Source organism: Salmo salar, chromosome 17 (assembly GCF_965601325.2).
Source record: "Salmo salar chromosome 17, fSalSal1, whole genome shotgun sequence".
Lineage (NCBI taxonomy): Eukaryota > Metazoa > Chordata > Actinopteri > Salmoniformes > Salmonidae > Salmo > Salmo salar.
The window spans coordinates 3,916,772-3,941,916 of NC_138307.1; the positions used below are offsets into that span (position 1 = coordinate 3,916,772).

General features: G+C 43.2%; 2 protein-coding genes across 6 annotated transcripts in view; both read left to right on the forward strand.

The window, feature by feature from the left end:
• The window catches only part of appa (amyloid beta precursor protein a), a 49,248-nt gene extending 38,013 nt beyond the window's left edge, over positions 1–11,235 (forward strand). For 2 of the 5 annotated variants that reach the window (XM_014151320.3, XM_045698761.2), the window contains 9 exons: positions 963–1,096; positions 1,349–1,423; positions 1,683–1,832; positions 2,061–2,189; positions 2,596–2,695; positions 5,885–6,109; positions 6,329–6,474; positions 8,357–8,503; positions 9,190–11,235. In XM_014151320.3, coding sequence (XP_014006795.2) covers positions 963–1,096; positions 1,349–1,423; positions 1,683–1,832; positions 2,061–2,189; positions 2,596–2,695; positions 5,885–6,109; positions 6,329–6,474; positions 8,357–8,503; positions 9,190–9,291 — 1,208 coding nt within the window. In that variant the 3' untranslated portion in view covers positions 9,292–11,235. Of the gene's footprint in view, positions 1–962; positions 1,097–1,348; positions 1,424–1,673; positions 1,833–2,060; positions 2,190–2,595; positions 2,696–5,884; positions 6,110–6,328; positions 6,475–8,356; positions 8,504–9,189 lie in introns of all 5 variants that reach the window. The other 3 variants (XM_014151321.3, XM_014151318.3, XM_014151319.3) reach the window with 2 other exon arrangements.
• An 8,476-nt stretch (positions 11,236–19,711) lies between these two features.
• atp5pf (ATP synthase peripheral stalk subunit F6) lies at positions 19,712–25,125 on the forward strand. Its single transcript, XM_014151316.3, has 4 exons — positions 19,712–19,837; positions 20,253–20,423; positions 24,154–24,281; positions 25,018–25,125. The coding sequence occupies exons 2-4, from the start codon at positions 20,254–20,256 to the stop codon at positions 25,044–25,046; spliced, it is 327 nt and encodes a 108-aa protein (XP_014006791.1). The 5' UTR covers positions 19,712–19,837; position 20,253; the 3' UTR covers positions 25,047–25,125.
• The last annotated feature ends 20 nt before the right edge of the window (positions 25,126–25,145 follow it).

Genomic DNA, 25,145 nt, shown 5'->3' on the forward strand with positions numbered 1-25,145 from the left:
CTTATTCATGTAAGAAATAATATATTTATGCTGTTCAATGTTTAATCAAGGATGATAATGATAGGTACAGTATGTCACGTAATGTGATACACACACACACACACACACACACACACACTTTAGCCTGTGGATATTTTCCAACATCGTTCCACTCGGAATGATATTACATAATTACATATTATACGATTTACTTTTTCCTGTCAAACGGATAGATACAGGTCATGCAAGGTATCCCAGCCTTAAGGCATAACAGCTTTTTACTAGCCTTTTCTGTAGTAGAATAAATGGGCAAATTGCTAAAGTAACTCTTCTAGAGGATTTTAATCAAACGTCTAAATGACTTGGAGTGTCTATGGCAGTCACATTAATAGAAGAGATTTGTTTAAAAAAAATGTTTTTTGAAGAAATCACGGTTGGAAAATTCCCGGAATCTGGAAGGAACAAGCAGGAAATCTGGAATCCTCCAACCAGGACACACACACACACACACACACACACACACACACACACACACACACACACACACACACACACACCAGCCACCCTTCAAACGCACACTTCTCTGCTTTTTCACTCTATTGTTTACTCTCGTTCACTTGCTCGAGGAATCACTAACCAACCTGTTGTTGCTAACACTAGTATTATTAATCGTCTAGCTTTAGTGTCTGCTATTATGGAGCTGCTACATAGTTTTGGTAGTTTGGAACTTCTGTGCCTCTGGATCCTTATTTCAGTCAAGTCAAATACTCTGAAGGCACTTATCGTAAGTCACTCTGGAAAAGATGGTCTGGATTTTGAAAAGGAAAGCAATGAAAGAAGAAACATAGAAAAAGGGATCCCCGGGGAAGGTGAAGGAACAATGGGGGATATCTGAAGACCAGATTGTAAGAGTCATTTTCTACATTTCTCTCCATCTCATCCCCATCACTCTCCTCCATGTCCATTTACCCCCCACCACCCAGTGCCCACCGCTGCCCCCAGCCCTCCCGACGCCGTGGACCGTTATCTGGAGACGCCCGGGGATGACAACGAACACGGCCACTTTGCCAAGGCCAAGGAGAGTCTGGAGGCCAAACACCGCGAGAGGATGTCCCAGGTAGAATAGAGGGAGCGAGAAGGGTAAGGGTGGAGGGTGGAAGAGCGGGGCAAGGTGGAGGGAAGGGCGATAAAGAGCGGTTGAGAGTGGAAGGGGGAGGGAGGATGGAGAAGGGGTGAGGTTGGGGAGGGTAGCAAAGGAGGAAGGGAAGGAAGCAAAGACCCTGTCGTGGTGAAAGATCATGTATGAATGTAGCCGGAAGGAAGGAGTTAGATACAGCAGTAACCAGTCTTTCTTCTTGTATGTGTGTAGGTGATGAGGGAGTGGGAGGAGGCAGAGAGGGAGGCCAAGAGTCTACCTCGTGCTGATAAGAAGGCTGTCATCCAGGTCAGAGACACACAGAAGATACTCAAACATATTAATACATGCTAAATCAGTGACTGTCAATGTCATAGCTGTTGTGTGTCTGAATATTTGATAACAGCGTGGTGGTGGTAGGGAATTTTTATTTGTGTGTGTATCATATACTATGTGTGTCTTCTCATGAACCTATCATCTATGTTAAATATGTTTGTATCATGTATATTAAATGTGTTATGTTGTACAGTATAATAATGTGTGTGTGTCTATCACACAGCGTTTCCAGGAGAAGGTGGAGGCCCTGGAGCAGGAGGCAGCCAGTGAGAGGCAGCAGCTGGTTGAGACTCACATGGCCCGGGTTGAGGCCCTGCTCAATGACCGCCGTCGCCTGGCCCTGGAGAGCTACCTGACCTCCCTGCAGGCCCAACCACCCAGGGTAGGTAGAGAGTACATAGTAACAGAGTATAACACACAGTGTTGCCTGGCCCTGTAGAGCCACCTAACTGCCCAGCCACCCAGGGTAGACACACACACACACACACACACACAGTACATATGGGTCATCCTCCCATTGTCTTAATCCTCCCACACACAGACCGACGTTCTGACTCATACTCTCTCGCTCCCTCTGCCTCCCTTTTTCCCTTCTTCTCCTTCTCTCTAGCCTCGTCATGTGTTCAGCCTATTGAAGAAGTACGTCCGTGCAGAGCAGAAGGACAGACAGCACACCCTTAAACACTTTGAGCACGTCCGCATGGTCGACCCCAAGAAGGCCGCACAGATCCGACCCCAGGTAATAAGCCCACGAAAGGCCCTTTAAAAAAAAAATCATATTTAAATTCACATTTGAGTGTGTTTTACATGGTGACAGTAATTCTGTTGTCATTCTCATGAAGGCCAGTGAAGGTGGTGAATAAAGATTTTTATTGATGCTCGTATTACTTTTTGCATGCACCTCGTCTCACGTTGGTTGAGCACATTCTAGTCCTCTCTAGTGAAGAAACAAAATATTAGCCATTTGTACCAAATAAAATAATAAACCTAGAAACAACATTTCTCATCCACCCCCAATGCCAAATGTACTCACACACACAAACACCTATACACCACTGAAGGGTATTTTGGTAACCTCCTGACATGTACAATGTATGGCTCACAGAAGATGGCTTGTATTAAATAGCATTCAAATGTACTTGTAGGTACTGACCCACCTGCGTGTGATTGATGAGAGGATGAACCAGTCCCTGGGTCTGCTCTACAAGGTGCCCGGAGTGGCCGACGATATCCAGGACCAAGTTGGTGAGTTTTTTTTCTTCTTTTTTTCCCCCAGTCTCATTTCTCCTTCATTAACCAGGTAAAGGTTGACCATGTCTGTGTGCAAGCGTTAACTGATATGAACCAGTAACCTGCCCTCATCCACACTGTCACCAACCACTATCCATAGTTTATATCCACAAAACCCTCATCCACTTTTACTTTTTCATTCATGATACAGATAATCATATAACATCATGACATCTCTCAATTCTCACTTACACCTCCATCAAATCAATAACTATAACTACTTCTTCCCCCTCCCTCCCTCTCTGTTTGTCTGGGTCTTGAGTTGTGTGCGTCACTGAGCCATCTGAGTCCTTCTCAGACTGTCTAGTTTCCCCTTCTCTCAGGCTGCTCCCCTGCCCTCTGCGCACACACACCGCCTCCCAGCAACAGACATTGGTTTGGTTTTCTTTCTCCTGTCATTAAAACAAATGAGAACAGAGAGCGACCTTGTTTTCAAGTGAAGTGCCTGAGGAAGACTTAAGTCTGCGTCCCAAATGATACCCCATTCCCTATATAGTGCACTGATTTTGACCACGGCCCATGGGGTACCTAAAGAGCATTCTGAAAGTATTCGGATCCCTTGACTTTTTACACATTCTGTTAGGTTAAAGCCTTATTCTAAAATGGATTTAAATAGTTTTTCCCCCCCCATCATAAATCTACACACAATACCCCATAATGACAGAGCAAAAACAAGTTTTTATACAAATGTATTAAAAAAAAATATTACATTTAAATAAGTAATCAGACCCTTTACTTTGTTGAAGCACCTTAGGCAGCGACTACAGCCTTGAGTCTTGGGTTTGACCCTACAAGCTTAGCACAATGAGTTTCTCCCATTCTTTGCATATCTTTTCAAGCTCTGTCAGGTTGGATGGGGAGCGTCGCTGCACAGCTATTTTTCCGTTCTCTCTCCAGAGATGTTTGATCGGGTTCAAGTCCGGGCTCTGGCTGGGCCACTCAAGGAAATTCAGACTTGTCCTGAAGCCACTGCTGCGTTGTCTTCAAATCAAATGTTATTTGTCACATGCACCGAATACAAAAGGTGTAGACCTTACAGTGAAATAGTTACTTACAAGCCCTGAACCAACAATGCAATAAAAATAAATAAATAATAAAACCAATAGAAAAATAACTAAGGAGCAACGATAAAATAACAGTAGCGAGAGGCTATTGTCCATTAAAATAACATCAAATTGATCAGAAATAGTGTAGACATTGTTAATGTTGTAAATGACTATTGTAGCTGGAAACGGCAGATTTTTTAAAAATGGATATCTACATAGGCGAACAGAGGCCCATTATCAGCAACCATCACTCCTCTGTTCCAATGGCACGTTGTGTTAGCTAATCCAAGTTTATAATTTTAAAAGGCTAATTGATCATTAGAAAACCCTTTTGCAATTATGTTAGCACAGCTGAAAACTGTGTCCTGATTTCAGAAGCAATTAAACTAGCCTTTAGACAAGTTGAGTATCTGGAGCATCAGCATTTGTGGGTTCGATTACAGGCTCAAAATGGCCAGAAACAAAGCACTTTCTTCTGAAACTCGTGAGTCTATTCTTGTTCTGAGAAATGAAGGCTATTCCATGCTAGAAATTGCCAAGAAACTGAAGATCTCGTACAACGCTGTGTACTACTCCCTTCACAGAACAGCGCAAACTGGCTCTAACCAGAATAGAAAGAGTGGGAGGCCCCGGTGCACAACTGAGCAAGAGGACAAGTACATTAGTGTCTAGTTTGAGGAAAAGATGCCTCACAAGTCCTCAACTGGTAGCTTCATTACATAGTACCCTCAAAACACCAGGCTCAACGTCAACAATGAAGAGGTGACTCCGGGATGCTGGCCTTCTAGGCAGAGTTCCTCTGTCCAGTGTCTGTTCTTTTGCCCATCTTAATCTTTTTTTATTGGCCAGTCTGAGAGATGTCTTTTTCTTTGCAACTCTGCCTAGGTAGGTTACCTTGGTGTTCTCGGGCACAGGGACTGTGGTTAGCTTGAAGCATGTTGGTATTACAGACTCGGTCAGGGACAGGTTGAAAATGTCAGTAAAGACACCTGCCAGTTGGTCAGCGCATGCTCGGAGTACACATCCTGGTAATCCGTCTGGCCCTGCGGCCTTGTGAATGTTGACCTGTTTAAAGGTGTTACTCACATCGGCTATGGAGAGAGTGATAGCACAGTCATCCGGAACAGCTGATGCTCTCATGCATGCTTCAGTGTTGCTTGCCTCGACGCGAGCTTGTCTGGTAGGCTTGTCTTGGCTGTGTGCTTAGGGTCGTTGTCCTGTTGGAAGGTGAACCTTCGCCCCAGTCTGAGGTTCCTATCATGAAGGCCTGATTAGTGGAGTGCTGCAGAGACGGTTGTCCTTCTGGAAGGTTCTCCTATCTCCACAGTGGAACTCTGGAGCTCTGTCAAAGTGACCGTCGGGTTCTTGGTCACCTCCCTATCCAAGGCCCTTCTCCCCCGATTGCTCCGTTTATCCGGGCGGTCAGCTCAAGGAAGAGTGTTGGTGGGTCCAAACTTCTTCCATTTAAGCATAATAGAGGCCACTGTGCCTTGACACAATCTTGTCTCGGAGCTCTACGAACAATTCCTTCCACCTCATGGCTTAATTTTTGCACTGTCAACTGTGGGACCTTTTATATAGACAGGTGTGTGCCTTTCCAAATCATGTCCAATCAATTGAATTTACCAATCAAGTTATAGAAACATCTCAAGGATGATCAATGGAAACAGGATGCACCTGAGCTCAATTTTGAGTCTCATAGCAAAGGGTCAGAATAGTTTTTTTTATATTGATGATGGTAAACCAATTATTTAATACATTTTAGAATGAGGCTATAATGTAAACAAAATGTGGAAAAGGTCAAGGGGTCTGAATACTTTCCCAAATGCACTGTTTATAGGAAATGGTGGCCATTTGGGACGCATCCATATTCTAGTGATCCTATTTTCTTGTCTTTGTATGTACTAATAAATAATCGTAATTGTTCAATTACACAGTCATTTACCATTCTATTGCAACAGCATTGACGTTTTCTCTCCTTTTCTCTCTACCCTTGTTTCTTATACCTGCCATCCTCCCCTTTCTATTCTTCTCTCTTAATCCTCTCTGCTGCTGTCTTTCACTCTCTTCCCCTTTTTCCATTTTCTTCTTTCTCCAGAGTTGCTGCAGAAGGAGCAGGCAGATATGGCCCAGCAGCTGTCCAACCTGCAGAGTGATGTGCGGGTGAGCTACGGAAATGATGCCCTGATGCCTGACAGTCTGCCTGACAGCACCAGGGCCTCCCTGGACCTGCTGCCCCAGGAAGAAGACCTGGGCATGGGCCTGGACGGACTGGGCTTTATCCACCCCGAGAGCTTCAACCAGGTCAACACAGGTAACCAGGGTAGGTGTGCCTAAAGCTATGATCAATACACACAGAATCAGGGTGGGAACAGACAGAACCAGGGTAGGTGTACTATACATACAACCACACATTAAATGTACCGAATCTGTAACTGATTGTAGACAGCTGTCAGGGTCTTGACAGGGATGAGATCAAAGCGAAACTATATTATTAAGAAGATACTCATCCTTCCTTTTCACTTTCTCTCTCTCTCCCTAGTTGAGCCTGTGGATGCCCGCCCTATTCCTGATAGAGATTTTCCAACACGACCAGTGTCTGGTCTGAAGCCAGAGGAGATCCCTGAGCTCAGGATGGAGGCAGAGGAGAGACACGGCACCGGATTTGAAGTGCACCACCAGAAACTGGTATCTACACACACATACCACCAAAGCTGGTACACACACACACACACACACACCACTTCATTTTGTATATTTGCACTCTTTTCATAAATGGCCGGATACAAGCATCATGGAGTTATCCCAGACATATCCATGCCCATATGGGTATGTCTAGCCATATGTATTGGCTGACCGTTGGCATGGTAACCAAGGCCTGCCGAGATGACCAGGGTTAGTAACTGGCGTCTGCGATGCCAGGATGTTAGTTTCACACCAGCGCTAATTTATAATTGTCCTCAGATGAACACTGTCTGAAATTGAAAACACAGACCTGCCAACATGCACGCATTTTACGTGCCAACTACATAATTCTCTGTCCATGTACGCAGGTATGAGATCTGAGTTAAAAATACGCAGAAATGAATAGGGCCTGATTTTTTATTTTTTTTAACATTTTAATAAAAATAAATCCACTGAGTAAATCTAACATCCTGATTCTCGAGCTGCAACACACAGACGTGTCAACAGACATGGAGAGTAGTACATCATTATTGGACGTAGCTACCCCGTGTCTACCCCTCCTGTTTGTTGTGATGCTGAGTTTGCTGACTGTCAGCTGTACGTAAACACATGGACAAATACCTTTTCGACTCTGTGTTGTGGAAAGGTAAACACTAATTGTTATAATTTCGCTCTCGCATTTACGAGTGAAAGAAATGAAATGCGAATATGAAAAATAACTGGTTGTGTTTGTGCCAGTGTGATATATATTTAATTCTGCGTCCCATAAGTTGTATTTTCCACGTAACATTACGAGGATCGCGCAACCTGATAGACTGAAACTGTAATTATGATCCACGTCACAAAAAGCATTACAAAGGTATAATCAAAAATAAGTATAAACATCTTGCCATTAAATGGACTCGGGAGTTTAGAAGACTCCCCGATGAAGAATGAATGAGTCTGGTATTAGCTATAGAGGCAATGCTTCTAAAATGCCTTTGCACTAGATTTGAGATTTTATCAATTTATATAATTTGTTTTTGTTTTCAAAATGATTTGGCTTTTAGTGTTGATTAGGAACCGTGTCTAAAAAGCCAATAGTTGTGAGCTGGCCCTATTGATTGGCCCTGTTTGTAGAGACTAAACTTGGGGGCATGTGCTAAGAAAAACATTATAGATAATCATCTCCATTCTACATTGTACATGTAATGGAATAAACATACAGACAATCTGTGCTAATTCCACCACTTATCAGTAGGAATCTTTTATTATGTTTTGTAAATACCTTTTCAGAGGACTGAACTGAACCAGGTGTGATCCATAATGTTTGTCTAAGCACATGAATCTCCAACTTGCCGCGCACGCGTCTGGTACTCTAAAAAGTTGGACAGGGTTGGTAGGTCTGAAACCTCGACACACATACACACATACATACATACATACATACATACATACATACATACATACATACATACATACATACATACATACACACTTAGAAAAACAAGCGGCGTTTCGTGCCCAATTAAATCTCTTATACATTTGGTAATTTTCCTCATTAAATAAGGGGGGAAAAATAATTATGTAACAATCATCTTGTATAACATAACTTTAAGCTTACCTCTAAAATCCCTCGATAATGTAACTCTGAACCTTAATCCCGAACCCCCTCAACTTTACCGCGGCCTCTTTTAACACCTAAACAGTAATACTAATGTTAGATTACAAATCATGTCTTTTGTATTCCATCCAAACCCAAAATTATTCCTACTCTCTCCAACTTAATTTCACCTTAATGCCTTGAACTCCTGACCCCAGATCTGTCTCCATAAATCCAGTCAGTATTTGTGATTGGTTGTGCAGTGTGATTTACAGTCCCTCTCTTTCTCTCTCCTCTCTCTAGGTGTTCTTCGCCGAGGATGTCGGCTCTAACAAGGGCGCCATCATCGGGCTGATGGTGGGAGGCGTCGTCATAGCGACCGTCATCGTCATCACCCTGGTGATGCTGAGGAAGAAACAGTACACGTCCATCCACCACGGAGTCATCGAGGTGAGGGGTAGTGTGTGTGTGTGTGTGTGTGTGTGTGGACTTGTATTACTATCCTAGTGGGTACCGGAAATCCCCAAAACGTGCCCACAAGTATAGTGAAACAAGGGAAATTCTCCCACAAGGATAAAGGTTAGGAGGTAGGGTTAGCTTTGTGGTTAGGGGTTAGGACAGTAGGATTAAGAATGGAAATCAATTTTAGGTCTCCACAAGGATAGTAAAATATATGCTATGTGTGTACTGTTCTTGACTTTGGCTCAGTATTTCCTTTGTCTCTATTTCTGTTGTTTATGAGTTTGAGACTTGAATCTAAAGTCTGTGTAGAAGGTAAACAGTGCACATGTACCGTGTCAGCATGGGTACGAATCCATCCTACTGCACCAGTAAACATGTAAGGAGTGGGAACAGCCCCCACGCGTTAAACAACAAAAAAGAACCAGCAGTAGTGTATGACACGTGTCAAACTCATTCCACGGAGGGACGACTGTCTGCGGGTTTTCACTCCACCCTTGTTCTTGATTGATGAATTAAGGTCACTAATTAGTAAGGAACTCCTCTCACCTGGTTGTCTTAATTGAAAGGAAAAAACAAAAACCTACAGACACTAGGCCCTCTGTGAAATGACTATGAAGCCCTGGTGTACAAGGACATACTATATCTTGTGTGTAACACATCTCTCTGTTCTGCAGGTGGATGCAGCAGTCACCCCCGAGGAGCGCCACCTGTCCAAAATGCAGCAGAACGGCTACGAGAACCCCACCTACAAGTTTTTCGAGCAGATGCAGAACTGAGGAATGACAAACCCCTTCACCCCTATGACCACTACCCAACCCCTCTAACCCTCCACACCCATATGCCCTTAACACTATCCCCACTCCAAACCAACCCTATCCTACCCTCAAGCAGTGCAGGTTGGAACCAGGCACCACTATCACTCCTGGTGTAGATGGAGACTGTCCCCTTCAACACTGGTCCAGAGTCAGTTTTTAGTTTGATTTGGAATGAGTTGAGGAATGGATTTGGATAGGGAGATCTGACTCCAGACCAGTGTTATTTAAGGGGGCATTCTCTGGCTGTAGTGCCAACCACACTGTCCCCAACCCTACACTACTGCATTCTCTATACACTGGGGAATAGGTGAGGTCTATGGGTCAATGAAGCCTCCTCTCCTCCTATCCTTCCTCCCTCTTTCCTTCTCTGTGCATTCTTATGACAGCTGTGCTGTGTTAGGTCACACAAGGCTAAAATGATGATAATGATGATGTACTCTGAATGAGCTCTTTATTTTAGTTATTCTATCGTTTTCGGTTTTGTTTTTCAAAAAAGAAATTAAAATTAGAAAAAAAATCATATGTAAAGAGAAAAACGTCTTTTTTTAAATTGCGTGTAATGTAACAAAGTAGCTGTTCCTATTTAGTGCATGATGACAAAAATTACGACGGGGTTATTATTGAAAGTAATAAAATATCTTTCTGCGTCTCCAGAGAGATGCTCACATAGAGATTATCATTCTAGCAGGATTGTACATTTAGTATCTTTCTCGTGATTACGTGACTTAAATTACATTGGATAAAAAATATATATGAATCTCGGTGAATGGTCTCTCTGTTTGGATATCATGTTAAATACACTGTAAGAGAGATCTGTGCTTTTTGGATTTAAGTTTCTTCCTTTTTTATTTCAACCATGCTATGTTCCTAAAACTGCGGGGGGCTGGCTTGATCCGTATTTGTATATTATATTATTATTTGAATTATGATTATCTTTAGTTTATTGCTTTGCAGACGTTATGAATCAGCCCTATTTAATTTTTGATTTCTTTCTTTGATTCCATGTTGTCGTGCGTTTTTTTTTTTTGAAGATGGGGGTGTGGCGGGAAGGCCGGTTCCAGCCGGGGGAAGGGGAGAATGGAGGGACGGGGGTGGATGACTCTGTGTTCTCCAGTCTAGTTAGAATTCTTGTTCCGGTTCTATGTTTCCGCAGAAATAAACAACGTTCTTCTCCTCTGTACATTGTTTGTGATATATAACAACAATCAAATACCATTTTGGGCTTACTTACTCTTCCCAATCTGTTCCTTTCTTGCTTCGGCTCATCCTTCTCTCTCTCTCTGCTGAGACTAGAAACAGAGCAGGATCAGTGCCTGGGGGGTGTGCATGTGGAAGATTGAGAGAAGGAAGGAAGGATTGAGGTAGAGGGAATTACTAGCTGTTCCAGATGGATAGTCAGACAGGCAGTCTGTAAAATGAATCTCCAACCACCCTCCTCCCCTCTTTCCCCCTACTTCAGGCATGTGACTCACCTCTCTCAAGCACTTGTCTAGAGCCAGCCATACGATGACCTCTACCATGGCCTAGAAGGCAACTTTCAGGGGGTAAGCAGGGCCATCAGTAATTGGATGGACTACAGTTTCGGTGAGAAGTAGTGCAAAATATAGACCTGGGATAGGGTGCCATTTTGCGACACAGTACTAGAGGTAAGGCAGTGTTGTGTGTGTAGAGCTGTGTGCATCACACACTGCTGCAGGTGAGTCAGTCCTTTGCTTGGGTTTTCAGAGGATGCATTACCTCACTATAGCCAGAATAAGGCAGTATAGAGTTAGAGAGAGCAGGGTTTCTTTCTTTATTTCTCTGTGGCTTTATTTCCACTGTGTGTAATTGTGCAAGCCATTTGCTTTGACTGGAAAAACGCTTTCTACACTGTATTCCATAAATAAAGTTTTGAACGTACATACAGCTCTCACTGAGTCATGGCTCCTAAGTCTTGGGTGATGGGGATATTTTCACTACCGTAGTGTGTTTTTATGATTTATGCACTACCTCCTTTTAAGCACAGGACCAAATGATTCCCTGATCTAGATTTTGTTTTCTAATGATACATTTTTTTTCACCTTTATTTAACCAGGTAGGCCAGTTGAGAACAAGTTCTCATTTACAACTGCGACCTGGCCAAGATAAAGCAAGGCAGTGCGACACAAACAGTTACACATAAACAAATGTACAGTCAATAACACAATAGAAAATTCTATATACAGTGTGTGCAAATGTAGTAAGATTAGGGAGGTAAGGCAATAAATAGGCCATAGTGGCAAAATAATTACAATTTAACAATTAAACACGAGTGATAGATGTGCAGAAGATGAATGTGCAAGTAGAGATACTGGGATGCAAAGGAGCAAAAAAATAACACGGGGATGAGGTAGTTGCGTGGGCTATTTACAGATGGGCTATGTACAGGTGCAATGATCGGTAAGCTGCTCTGACAGCTGATACTTAAAGTTAGTGAGGGAGATATGTCTTCAGCTTCAGTGATTTTTTTTTTTTTGCATTTCATTCCAGTCATTGGCAGCAGAGAACTGGAAGGAAAGGGGGAGTTGACTTTGGGGGTGAGCAGTGAAATATACCTGCTGGAGCGAGTGCTACGGTTGGGTGCTGCTATGGTGACCAGTGAGCTGAGATAATGCGGGGCTTTACCTAGCAAAGACTTATAGATGACCTGGAGCCAGTGGGTTTAGTGACGAATATGAAGCGAGGGCCAGCCAACGAGAGCATACAGGTCGCAGTGGTGGGTAGTATATTGGGCTTTGGTGACAAAAAATCGGATGTAGTCTGAGTAGAGTGTTGGAGGCTATTTTGTAAATGACATCGCCGAAGTCAAAGATCGGTAGGATAGTCAGTTTTACGAGGGTATGTTTGGCAGCATAAGTGAAGGATGCTTTGTTGCGAAATAGGAAGCCAATTCTAGATTTAACTTTGGATTGGAGATGCTTAATGTGAGTCTGGAAGGAGAGTTTACAGTCTAGCCAGACACTTTGGTATTTGTAGTTGTCCACATATTCTAAGTCAGAACCGTCCAGAGTAGTGATGCTAGACGGGCAGGCGGGTACGGGCAGCGATCAGTTGAAGAGCTTGCATTTAAGAGCAGTTGGAGGTCACGGAAGGAGTGTTGTATGGCATTGAAGCTCATCTGGAGGTTTGTTAACACGGTGTCCAAAGAAGGGCCAGAAGTATACAGAATGGTGTCATCTGCGTAGCGGTGGATCAGAGAATCACCTGCAGCAAGAGCGACATCATTGATGTATACAGAGAAAAGAGTCGGCCCGAGAATTGAACCCTGTGGCACCACCATAGAGACTGCTAGAGGTCCGGACAACAGGCCCTCCGATTTGACACACTGAACTCTATCTGAGAAGCAGTGGGTGAACCAGGCGAGGGAGTCATTTGAGAAACCAAGGCTGTTGAGTCTGCCGATAAGAATGCAGTGATTGACAGTCGAAAGCCTTGGCCAGGTCGATGAATACGGTTGCACAGTATTGTCTTATATCTATGGCGGAAATTTGTGGGGTGGTTGAAAAACAAGTTTTAATGACTCGCACTTAGGTTGATGTAAACTTCCGACTTCAACTGTATATCTCTCCTACCCTCCCTTTCTAAAGTCTTCGAAAGCCAAGTTAAACAGATCACCGACCATTTAGAATCCCACCATACCTTCTCCACTATGCAATCTGGTTTCCGAGCTGGTCATGAGTGCACCTCATCCGCGCTCAAGGTCCTAAACGACCGCAGCGATGATATCATTTAGGACCATGAGCGCAGTTGAGGTGCACCCATGACCAGCTCGGAAACCAGATTGCATAGCGGAGAAGGTATGGTGGGATTCTAAATGGTCGGTGATCTGTTTAACTTGGCTTTTGAAGACTTTAGAAATGGAGGGTAGGATAGATATACAGTTGAAGTCGAATGTTTACATACACTTAGGTTGGAGTCAATTAAACTTGTTTTTCAACCACTCCACAAATTTCTTGTTAACAACCTATTGTTTTGGCATGTCGGTTAGGACATCTACTTCGTGCATGACACAATTAATTTTTCCAACAATTGTTTACAGACAGATTATTTCACTTATAATTCACTGTATCACAATTCCAGTGGGTCAGAAGTTTACATACAGAAGTTGACTGTGCCTTTAAACAGCTTGGAAAATTCCAGAAAATGATGTCATGGCTTTAGAAGCTTCTGATAGGCCAATTGACATCATTTGAGTCAATTGGAGGTGTACCTGTGGATGTATTTCAAGGCCTACCTTCAAACTCAGTGCCTCTTTGCTTGACATCATGGGAAAATCAAAATAAATCAGCGAAGACCTCAGGAAAAGAATTGTAGACCACAAGTCTGGTTCATCCTTGGGAGCAATTTCCAAATGGCTGAAGGTACCAAGTTCATCTGTACAATATGGTACGGAAGTATAAACATCATGGGACCACGCAGCCGTCATACCGCTCAGGAATAAGATGCGTTCTGTCTCTTAGAGATGAGCGTACTTTGGTGCGAGAAGTGCAAATCAATCCCAGAACAACAGCAAATGACCTTGTGAAGATGCTGGAGGAAACGGGTACAAAAGTATATATATCCACAGTAAAACGAATCCTATATCGACATAACCTGAAAGGCCGCTCAGCAAGGAAGAAGCCACTGCTCCAAAACCGCCATAAAAAAGCCAGACAAAGATTGTACTTTTTGGAGAAATGTCCTCTTGTCTGATGAAACAAAAACAGAACTGTTTGGCCATAATGACCATTGTTACGTTTGGAGGAAAAAGGGGTATGCTTGCAAGCCGAAGAACACCATCCCAACCGTGAAGCATGGGGGTGGCAGCATCATGTTGAGGGGGTGCTTTGGTGCAGGAGGGACTGGTGCACTTCACAAAATAGATTGCATCATGAGGTGGGAAAATTATGTGGATATATTGAAGCAACATCTCAAGACATCAATCAGGAAGTTAAAGCTTGGTCGTAAATGGGTCTTCCAAATGGACAATGACCCTAAGCATACTTCCAAAATTCTGGTAAAATGACTTAAGGACAACAAAGGAGGCCTGCAAACATGACTCAGTTTCACCAGCTCTGTCAGGAGGAATGGGCCAAAATTCACCCAACTTATTGTGGAAGGCTACCCGAAACGTTTGACCCAAGTTAAACAATTTAAAGGCAATGCTACCAAATACTAATTGAGTGTATGTAAACTTTTGACCCACTGGGAATGTGATGAAGTAAATAAATGCTGAAATAAATCATTCTCTCTATTATTCTGACATTTCACATTCTTAAAATAAAGTGGGGATCCTAACTGACCTAAGACAGGGAATTTTTACAAGGATTAAATGTCATGAATTGTGAAAAACTGAGTTTAAATGTATTTGGCTAAGGTGTATGTAAACTTCCGACTTCAACATGTAGGTCTGTAACAGTTTGGGTCTAGAGTGTCACCCCCTTTAAAGAGGGGGATGATCACGGTAGCTTTCCAATCTTTAGGGATCTCAGACGATACGAAAGAGAGGTTGAACAGGCTAGAGATAGGGGTTGCAACAATTGCGGTGGATAATTTTAGAAAGAGAGGGTCCAGATTGTCTAGCCCAGCTGATTTGTAGGGGTTCAGATTTTGCAGCTCTTTCAGAACATCAGCTATCTTGATTTGGGTGAAGGAGAAATGGGGGAGGCTTGGGCAAGTAGCTGTGGGGGGTGCAGAGCTGTTGACCGGGGTAGGGGTAGCCAGGTGGAAAGCATGGCCAACCGTAGAAAAATGCTTATTGAAATGCTCGATTTTCGTAGATTTATCAGTAGTGACAGTGTTTCCTAGCTTCAGTGCAATGGGCAGCTGGGAGGAGGTGCTCTTATTCTCCATGGACTTAACAGTGTCCCAGACATTTTTGGAGTTTGTGCTACAGGATGCAAATTTCTGTTTGAAAAAGCTAGCCTTTGCTTTCCTAACTGCCTGTGTATATTGGTTCCTAACTTCCCTGAAAAGTTGCATATCGCAGGGGCTATTTGATGCTAATGCAGTACGCCACTGGTCAAGGGCAGTCAGGGCTGGAGTGAACCAAGGGCTATATCTGTTCTTAGTTCTACATTTTTTTAATGGGGCATGCTTATTTAAGATGGTGAGGAAAGCACTTTAAAATAATAACCAGGCATTCTCTACTGACTGAATGAGGTCAATACCCTTCCAGGATACCTGGGCCAGGTCGATTAGAAAGGCCTGCTCGCTGAAGTGTTTTAGGGAGCATTTGACAGTGATGAGGGGGGGTCGTTTAACCGCGGACCCATTACGGACGCAGGCAATGAGACAGTGATCGCTGAGATCCTGGTTGAAGACAGCAGAGGTGTATTTAGAGGGCAGGTTGGTCAGGATGATATCTATGAGAGTGCCCGTGTTTATGGATTTAGGGTTGTACCTGGTAGGTTCCATGATCATTTGTGTGAGATTGAGATCATCTAGCTTAGATTGTAGGACGGCCCGGGGTGTTAAGCATATCCCAGTTTAGGTCACCTAACAGTACAAACTCTGAAGATAAATGGGGGCAATTAATTCATATATGGTGTCTAGGGCACAGCTGGGGGCAGAGCGGGTCAGTTAGGTACATACAGGTACCAAAGGAGAGAAAATACATGTTGTCCCCTAATGGATTCACACAGACCACACCTTAATTACCTACGTGTGTGCATTCACATTCACACACACTTAACCTTCAATTCATTCAGGTCACTGCAGTCCAAATGTCGGCAGGCACTGTTTACACACGCAGACACACACGGTTAGGGTACAGTATTGTTCCCTGGGGAACAAAAGATCAATGTACCTTCACACCATCATATGTGTACCTCTGAAGTTCCATTTCTGTTTCCCATGGTGGAGATGTGGATTAGTGGGGGTTTAGCTTTCAGTCAGTTTTTTGCCAACCTTGAATGGATGTGTTGAACCATTTTAAGAGGTGTATTGTTATATTAAAGTTTGAGCATGTCTGAGACCAGTACTGAAGTCTTTATAAAGACTTACATAAGAGCATGTGACAATAAAGAACTGTAATTTAATATTGTAGCGACCATAACGCAACACTGAGCGACCTTGTCAAGAGGTACAGACCTCTTGGCGTAATGGTTAGGGTATTGGCTTGACAATTGCAGTACCCAGGTTTTAGTCCTGGTCTGGGCTTCTCCCTGGATTTGCTCCATTGGTGTCAAAATTGGTATAGCAAAGAGGAGTGTACACGTGAGGGACTTGATATAGAGAAGAGGTCCATTTTTGCTGCTTAAAAGGAACAAATGGCTTTATCACTGTGGTGGTACCCTAAAAAGGCAAACGTGTATATTTTCTAAACGTGCAATTTTATACCTGTGGACTATATGGTACACTATTGGCTCTTTTAAGGTAATAAGCACCCTATGTACTGCAAAGTACCATGATTACAGACAGTCCTGAATGAATCGTGAATAGTGAGTGAGAAAGTTACAGATAAATATTATACCCAGTCCAAAAATGTCTTATATGCTGCTGCATAAATTATGTAATATGCCAGGGATTTATGTGTACTGTAGCTAAGAAAGTAATACTAAGTGTATGTTGTGTAGTAAGCTGTTAGTAGCCCATGTGCCTCACACTAATAATTTGGTCCCTTTCCCCTTCATAACTTAACCTACTGTTCTGCACATGTAGCCTATAGCCTGTTTTAGAGAAATGTGTATCACTGAATATTGTAAGAGCTTTCATTGTCTGCTTATATGCCCCCTTTTATTTATCTTACGGTTCTGACTTGGTCTACAGGGAGAATACTGTAAGAACGGCCCATGTTCTCAATTCTGTCGCTGTACATTTCAAAAGTGCTGAAGAAATAGTTATATTGACTACGTCCATCCTAGCTCTCTCATTGTCTTAATCAAAATTACGGATTGCCTCTTATCCGCTCATTGTTCCCTTACTTCATAGTTTGTACATCTCAATTGTCTGTAGAAACCACATTTATTACGTTAAGCAAGTCAGCCATATCAGTCATGTTTTTTAAAAAGGCAGTAAATGAGGCTGAATGAACTGGTTCGCTGCCAGACAAGGCTCTGCGTATAGCCAGGTGTAGCGGTGGTAAGGATTCACTCCATGGTGCTGAAAAGAAAGCTCTGCTGTGGGGCAACTTTATGTAGGCCATAACAGTTGGTGGGCACCGTTTGTCACTGTTATAGTGCAAATCATGTATTGTTTAGGGTTGTGTAGTGGCTTTGCTGGCATGCATAAAAAAATGATTGTTTGCCTCACCAAGATTTACATGCTAAAATCGCAACTGATCAAACCCCCAATACATGCTAACCATATTTTTGACTACACCTTAACTCACATTGGTTGAGCGCCTGCAATTTTTTCCCCATGATCAATATTTATTTATAGACATTGTAGTGAACTATATTCTAATCGTGTTTAAGTTCATTTCCTTGGAAAGATAACTGCCACGTGATTCTCCGCCAATGCTACTCTATTTCGATGAGACCACACATATTCTACTTGACTCACTTGATCTCTCACGCCCAACTAGGAGACGACGACAAACTTTGGGACTGGTAGGGACGTCTCAGGGCTTCATGCCCTCTTCTATCCGTCTGCTCCATGTATCGGTATGGTGAAAGTCAGGGTTGGCGAGGTACAAGGTGGAGGAGTTCTCCTTTATTTATACTTTCTTTTTCTCAACTTGATATGATTAAAAAAAACTTAAATGGATGTAAAGTGCCGTAAAACCAGCAGGCATAAGAGTGTATAAAATCACAATGAAATGCATCATATCCACTCGAAAATTGTTTTAAGGGGGGTTTAAAAGTGATATGCTCAATGCTGGATACAAATCTGGGCGGGACAGCTTGTTCCTCCCGTATCATGGGTTTCAGAGATGGAATATCCACCGACCTGAGGGTAAGCTTGCGCCCCAGAACAGCCATCCTCTCCTCTACTGTTCTCAATCCTGAAAGTTCATGTATTTAGAGTGTGTTTGTGTATGTGGCGAGTCTGTCTGCCATCTTGATGTCAAGGTTTTGAATGGTCTGAAGTTTCCTGACATGAGACCTCCCCACGACACGCCAGGCTGATGTAGTATTCTCAAAGATCGGCTGGATGTATCTCTGGTACATTCTGATGACTGTTCCGGGCGTGGCTCCTCCTTTTATTCTGCAGAGCACCCTCAGGTGGTTCTTTCACTTCCTTCCCTCCTTCTCCAAGCTTTCTATATGGGCAATGGAAACAGGATGGACCTGAGCTCAATTTCAAGTCTCATAGCTACAGAGGTCCTGGATGGCTGGGAGCTTGGCCCCTGTGATGTACTGGGCTGTCCGCACCACCCTCTGTAGCGCTTTGCGATCAAGGGTGGTGCAATTGCCATATCAAGTGGTGATGAAGCCAGTCAAGATGCTCTTGATTGTGCAGCTGTAGAAGTTTTTGAGGATCTGAGGGCCCATGCCAAATCTATTCAGCTTCCTGAGTTGGAAGAGGCGCTGCCGTGCTCTGTTCATGACTGTGCGGCAGTGTGTGGACCATGTTAAGTCCTTAGTGATATGTACGCCAAGGAGCTTGAAGCTCTTGACTCGATTCCACAACAGCCCCGTCAATGTGGATGAGGGCATGCTGTCCCCTCTTTCTCCTTTAGTCCTCTATCAGCTCATTGGTCAAACTGATGTTGAAGGAGAGATTGTTATCCTGGCACTACACTGCTAAGTCATTGACATTCTCCCTAAGTAGTCTCTGACTGCACACTCCCACCCGCTGCATGAAAAATGCAGACTGCTGTAATGATCTCTATCGGGTTCTGCAGGCATCCTGTGGGAATGTAGGCCTCTAGTTTGTACCCATTTAAGTAGGCCTAGACTAGGCTACAATTATGTAGCTCTTTTTCTGAGAGAGTAGGAAGGTATGTAATTGAAAAGATACGTATGTTTTTGTCCTGTTTGATTTTGCTTTGATCAACACCACATGATTGCTTATTGTCATGTTATTATAGCCCATTTAGTATTTTATTTCAGTAGGAGATCATATACAACTGAAATCAGATGAATGAGATTAAAACAATCAGTAGGTTACTGGTGCACACTGTAAATCCAATTTTCACTAGCCTAAAGAAAAACAAAATAGATTTAGAGGACTGTACAAAGAAGTTGAGGGAAAGACGAAATCATTTGTGTAAATCCAGCAAGTATATTTTTTGTGTGACAGTTGTTGCTTTGCCACAGGGGCAAAGACATGCACCTTCAAGGCATTTTGCACCTTCAAGGCATTGACTAGTTTGATTTTCATTTCAGAATAAAATACCAAATAAGGTAGCAAATAAAGCATCATTATTATGTCCGTGATATGAAAGCTGTGCACATTGCTATGATAAAAAAAAACTGTGTAGTGCTGAAAAGAACATCGCTGTAGAGATGCGCAGCCAGGACGCACGTTGATGTTCCAGAACACGACCTATTGAAAAATAGCCACAATGCACAGCGGCTTATCACATTGGAAGTAATCACTGTGAACGAGTGTCAAATCCAAGGTGAGTGGTGTTTTCTTTAGCAGAATTAAACGCATTATAATCGTTTTCATTGTATTAACGCCAAATCGTACATGTTCGTTATTTTCATGCTAATACAAGTCATAGCCAGCCGGTAAGAGAGTCGACTAATACTGTAAGTTAGCTAGTGTCATGTTTGTGTTGTTGTTGCTGCTTCAGATGGGTGTATGGAAGAGATGCACAGGGTTGGGTTTCCACTAGTTACCACAGCCACGTTACCGCCGTCAGCTATCCAGCTAGCTAGGAACCGTTAACAAGCTAGTAACGTTAACTTCAGCTAGCTACTGTACACGCACTGTTTAGCTTTCGCCAGTAATATACATGTTCAGTTTAGCTAGTTTGGTAGCGTTACTGTCAAACTTAACAGTTGTCATTTGTCCCTCTCTCTGTCTGACAGTATGGCTCTTCATAAACTATTCCGGCTGTCCTCGTTGTTCCGCTCAGCGGGGTCATTGACACTACGCAGGAATTTCGGCCTGTCTGCTGTCCTCTTCAACCGGGCCAAGGACCTGGACCCTATCCAGAAACTATTCCTAGACAAGATCCGCGACTACAGCACCAAGAGCAAGTGAGTGCGATAAATAACCGCACTATTTGTCTTACTGTCACTACTGCTAACTTACTTGTTTGTTCATGTTGGTAGGCTATAAATTAGCTAGGTTTAAGTGGAATGACCCGTGATGTCATGACAGAGATGGTGGCAGGGAGTCTGCACGTCCTTTTAGCACTGCAGAGCTATTTGCAGAAGGCTGGGCCATATGTTCAGGAGGCGACCGTTGTGCGACGTTGCAAATAAAAATGTCGGGAACAGAGCTAGCAGACTTGATTCTTGATTATACAGTACATGTCAGAGTCGTGTTCATGCTACATAATATATTTCTATCTGAACGTTCCACAATGTTGTGCACCTTCTGAACCTGGCCCTATATGCCTAGATGGCAAGATCCATGAAACGCGTACATGAAACGCGTAGAATGCTGAAGGTGTTTTTATAGGTTATATATGTCTGACTCATTATAGGGTATTATAATTATGTGGTTTCTTGAGCTCACCCACTGCAACAACGGTAGGACTGTCCCCGTCGACCAAGATTTGCCTGTTCTGTGCATTAGCCAAATCAACTATATTCACCGAGCTTGTCTGATGTTTAAGCACACTGTTTGGTTAAATAGTTAAGACACACAAATCACTAGAGGGAGTCCGACCAGCAGTTGATTTGATTGTGCCAGGCTGGGCTAAGACTTGCTGTGTTAAAAAAAAAAAGACGGCGAGTGACTAGCACCCGTTGTGTCTCTCTCCTCCCTGCTGCAGTGACCACCACAGAACATCAGTGTGTATAGTGCTATCTGTCTCTCTCTCCTCCCTGCTGCAGTGACCACCACAGAACATCAGTGTGTATAGTGCTATCTGTCTCTCTCTCCTCCCTGCTGCAGTGACCACCACAGAACATCAGTGTGTATAGTGCTAACTGTCTCTCTCTCCTCCCTGCTGCAGTGACCACCACAGAACATCAGTGTGTATAGTGCTAACTGTCTCTCTCTCCTCCCTGCTGCAGTGACCACCACAGAACATCAGTGTGTATAGTGCTATCTGTCTCTCTCCTCCCTGCTGCAGTGACCACCACAGAACATCAGTGTGTATAGTGCTATCTGTCTCTCTCTCCTCCCTGCTGCAGTGACCACCACAGAACATCAGTGTGTATAGTGCTATCTGTCTCTCTCTCCTCCCTGCTGCAGTGACCACCACAGAACATCAGTGTGTATAGTGCTAACTGTCTCTCTCTCCTCCCTGCTGCAGTGACCACCACAGAACATCAGTGTGTATAGTGCTAACTGTCTCTCTCTCCTCCCTGCTGCAGTGACCACCACAGAACATCAGTGTGTATAGTGCTATCTGTCTCTCTCTCCTCCCTGCTGCAGTGACCACCACAGAACATCAGTGTGTATAGTGCTATCTGTCTCTCTCTCCTCCCTGCTGCAGTGACCACCACAGAACATCAGTGTGTATAGTGCTAACTGTCTCTCTCTCCTCCCTGCTGCAGTGACCACCACAGAACATCAGTGTGTATAGTGCTATCTGTCTCTCTCTCCTCCCTGCTGCAGTGACCACCACAGAACATCAGTGTGTATAGTGCTATCTGTCTCTCTCTCCTCCCTGCTGCAGTGACCACCACAGAACATCAGTGTGTATAGTGCTATCTGTCTCTCTCTCCTCCCTGCTGCAGTGACCACCACAGAACATCAGTGTGTATAGTGCTATCTGTCTCTCTCTCCTCCCTGCTGCAGTGACCACCACAGAACATCAGTGTTTCTCCTGCTGTCTCTGTTGCTTAAGCTGCAACATAATTACAGCCATTTCTGACTGAAAAGTTCTGTTTAGGAAAAACATTCCCTCAACACTTGCTCTCTTTACATGACACGTAAGCATCGCACGCACGTGACCTATTGGGCCTGACCTATATCATAATATATCATAATCACATCAATAAATTGGTTCTAACAAATTCCGAACACCGTGGCAGCAAAATGGATGCAGAGGACGTGACAAATAAACTCGACTAGAACGGTTTATTTATTGTTTAAGCTAATTATTCAAGGTTCGCTTTATTTAAAACGAAATCATGAATGACTCATATGCTTTGATGACATGAACTTATGAATGATTGATACAGTATCCAGTAAGTATTTCAAATGTAGGCCTAAGTAAGTTAACATATTAGGACTAAATAGGATGCGCTCTTAGGCCTACAGCTCAATGGTGGTTATACAATGCTGCTAAACCCACCCTACTAATGATAATGACATATTATTATAATTATTATTTTTCTGACAATTTGGAACAGTGTAAACACTAAATAAATTCTAAATAATATCAGAGAGGCTGTTCTATAGGAAAAAAAAGTGTAAAGAAAATATTAAAGGTGCATCCTGTTTCCATTGATCATCCTTGAGATGTTTCTACAACTCGATTGGAGTCCACGTGTGGTAAATTCAATTGATTGGACATCATTTGGAAAGGCACACACCTGTCTATGTAAGGTCCCACAGTTGACAGTGCAAAAACCAAGGCGTTAGGTTGAAGGAATTGTCCGTAGATTTCCGAGACAGGATTGTGTCGAGGCACAGATCTTGCGAAGGATACCAAAACATTTCTGCAGCGTTGAAGGTCCCCAAGAACACAGTGGCCTCCATCATTCTTAAATGGAAGAAGTTTGGAACCACCAAGACTCTTCCTAGAGCTGGCCGCCCGGCCAAACTGAGCAATAGTGGGTGAAGGGCCTTGGTCAGGGAGGTGACCAAAAACCCAATGGTCACTCTGACAGAGTTCCAGAGTTCCTCTGTGGAGCTGGGAGAACCTTCCAGAAGGACAACCATCTCTCCAGCACTCCCCCAAGTAGGCCTTTATGGTAGTAAAAGTGGTAGTCCACAGTAAAAGGCACATAAAGGACTCTGACCATGAGAAACAAGATTCTCTGGTCTGATGAAACCAAGATTGAACACCTGAATGCCAAGTGTCACGTCTGGAGGAAACCTGGCGCCATCCCTAAGGTGAAGCATGGTGGTTGCAGCATCATGCTGTGGGGATGTTTTTCAGTGGCAGGGACTGGGACACTAGTCAGGATTGAGGGAAGATGAACGGAGCAAAGTACAGAGGTCCTTGATGAAAACCTGCTCCAAAGTGAAGGGATCTGAATACTCTCCAAATGCACTGTATATGCATGATTTATAAAGCCAGGCACATTTAATAGTAAGGCTACTGATTTCTAGACCTAAATACGTTTCCTCACTTTCTTTACACAATAAGGCAAGGGCTGTTTTCTCGTCTCCTCATTCTGCTGCTGCCTCCGCTGCATTGTTCAACACAAATATGCTCGTTAACTTTGCTATTATGCACATAGCAACATGGTCTAGGAAAAGGTGCCAATTCAACGGCGTGTTTCAGAACCGTGGACAGCGACCACTAGCCAACGCGGGAGAAAGCAAATTTGTTATAAAATATATTTTTCATTATTGTTGCACCATTGTTCTTATATAATATAACCATATACAATTTTAGTAGCACATGTATTAGAGTGATGGACTGTGCCATCCCCACGGCCTCCACAATGGATTAGTCCACTCACAGGGGCAAATCAGACCAGTGTCTTGTACACAATTATATATATTTTTGCTACTGCTCGAATAAAGAATTATCGGTCGACCAGTCGACTAAATGGGGTCAGCCCTAAACAACAGAGTAGTGTATTCTATGCTAGTGTTGTTTTAAAGGTTAATTCCCCATCTTTCTCTTTTCTCCAGGGCTGCGGCAGGTGGGATTGTTGATGCAGGCCCCGCTTACGAAAAGGGTGTCTCAGAGGAGATCACCAAACTGCAGAGGTTATACGGGACCGGTGACCTCACCAAATTCCCTGACTTCAAATTTACAGGTTCGTTAAGTCTGCAGTATAGAGCTGGGATCAGACATTTTACTGATATCATTAATAACGACAAGTTGCCTACAGTAGAGAAATGTGATGTTTGAAATAATATGGGCGATTGCTAATGGAACAATAGATAGCTACGACATTTAAAGTGTAATAGAAAAACTAAATGGGGTGTAAATTCATTTGAACAAACGTGTTGTTTGATTTGTCATTATTGTGATAATTGTCAATTTATTGTGATATGGATGTCACCCAGCTCTACTGCAGTAGAAGCATTTCTTGGTTGCTTGGTCATAGACTAAACTGTAATACCACCGTCTCACCCTACGTAGTTTACTCATTCTATGCTTAAAGCAGGGGTGTCAGTCATTCCATGGTGGTTCTAGTGTCCGTGTGTTTTTCCTTTCAATTAAGACCTAGACAGCCAGTGAGGAGAGTTCTTTAGTAATTAGTGACCTTAATTCATCAAGTACAAGGGAGGAGCAAAAACCAACAGACACTCAGCCCTCCATGAAATGAGTTTGACACGGGTGGTTTTAAAGGATTCATTCACCATCAACCAGGGTTGTATTCATTAGGCACCAACAAAAAAAAAAATATATATATATACACACACACAAAACATGAAAGCAACTACCGGAACAATAAACGCTTGTTTTTGTTTTGCAAAGTGTTTTACTATGGTGTGCACTAATGAATACGACCCAGCATTACTCAATCTCCCTTCTCTCTTCTCCAGAGCCCCAGCTGCAGGAAGTGGCCAAGTAAACACTGGCCATGATGACGTTGTCTCTGTCCTACATGTCACCACTATAATGTACTATTTAATAAATGATGTTGGATTAAACGTGGGAACATTTGTTTTCT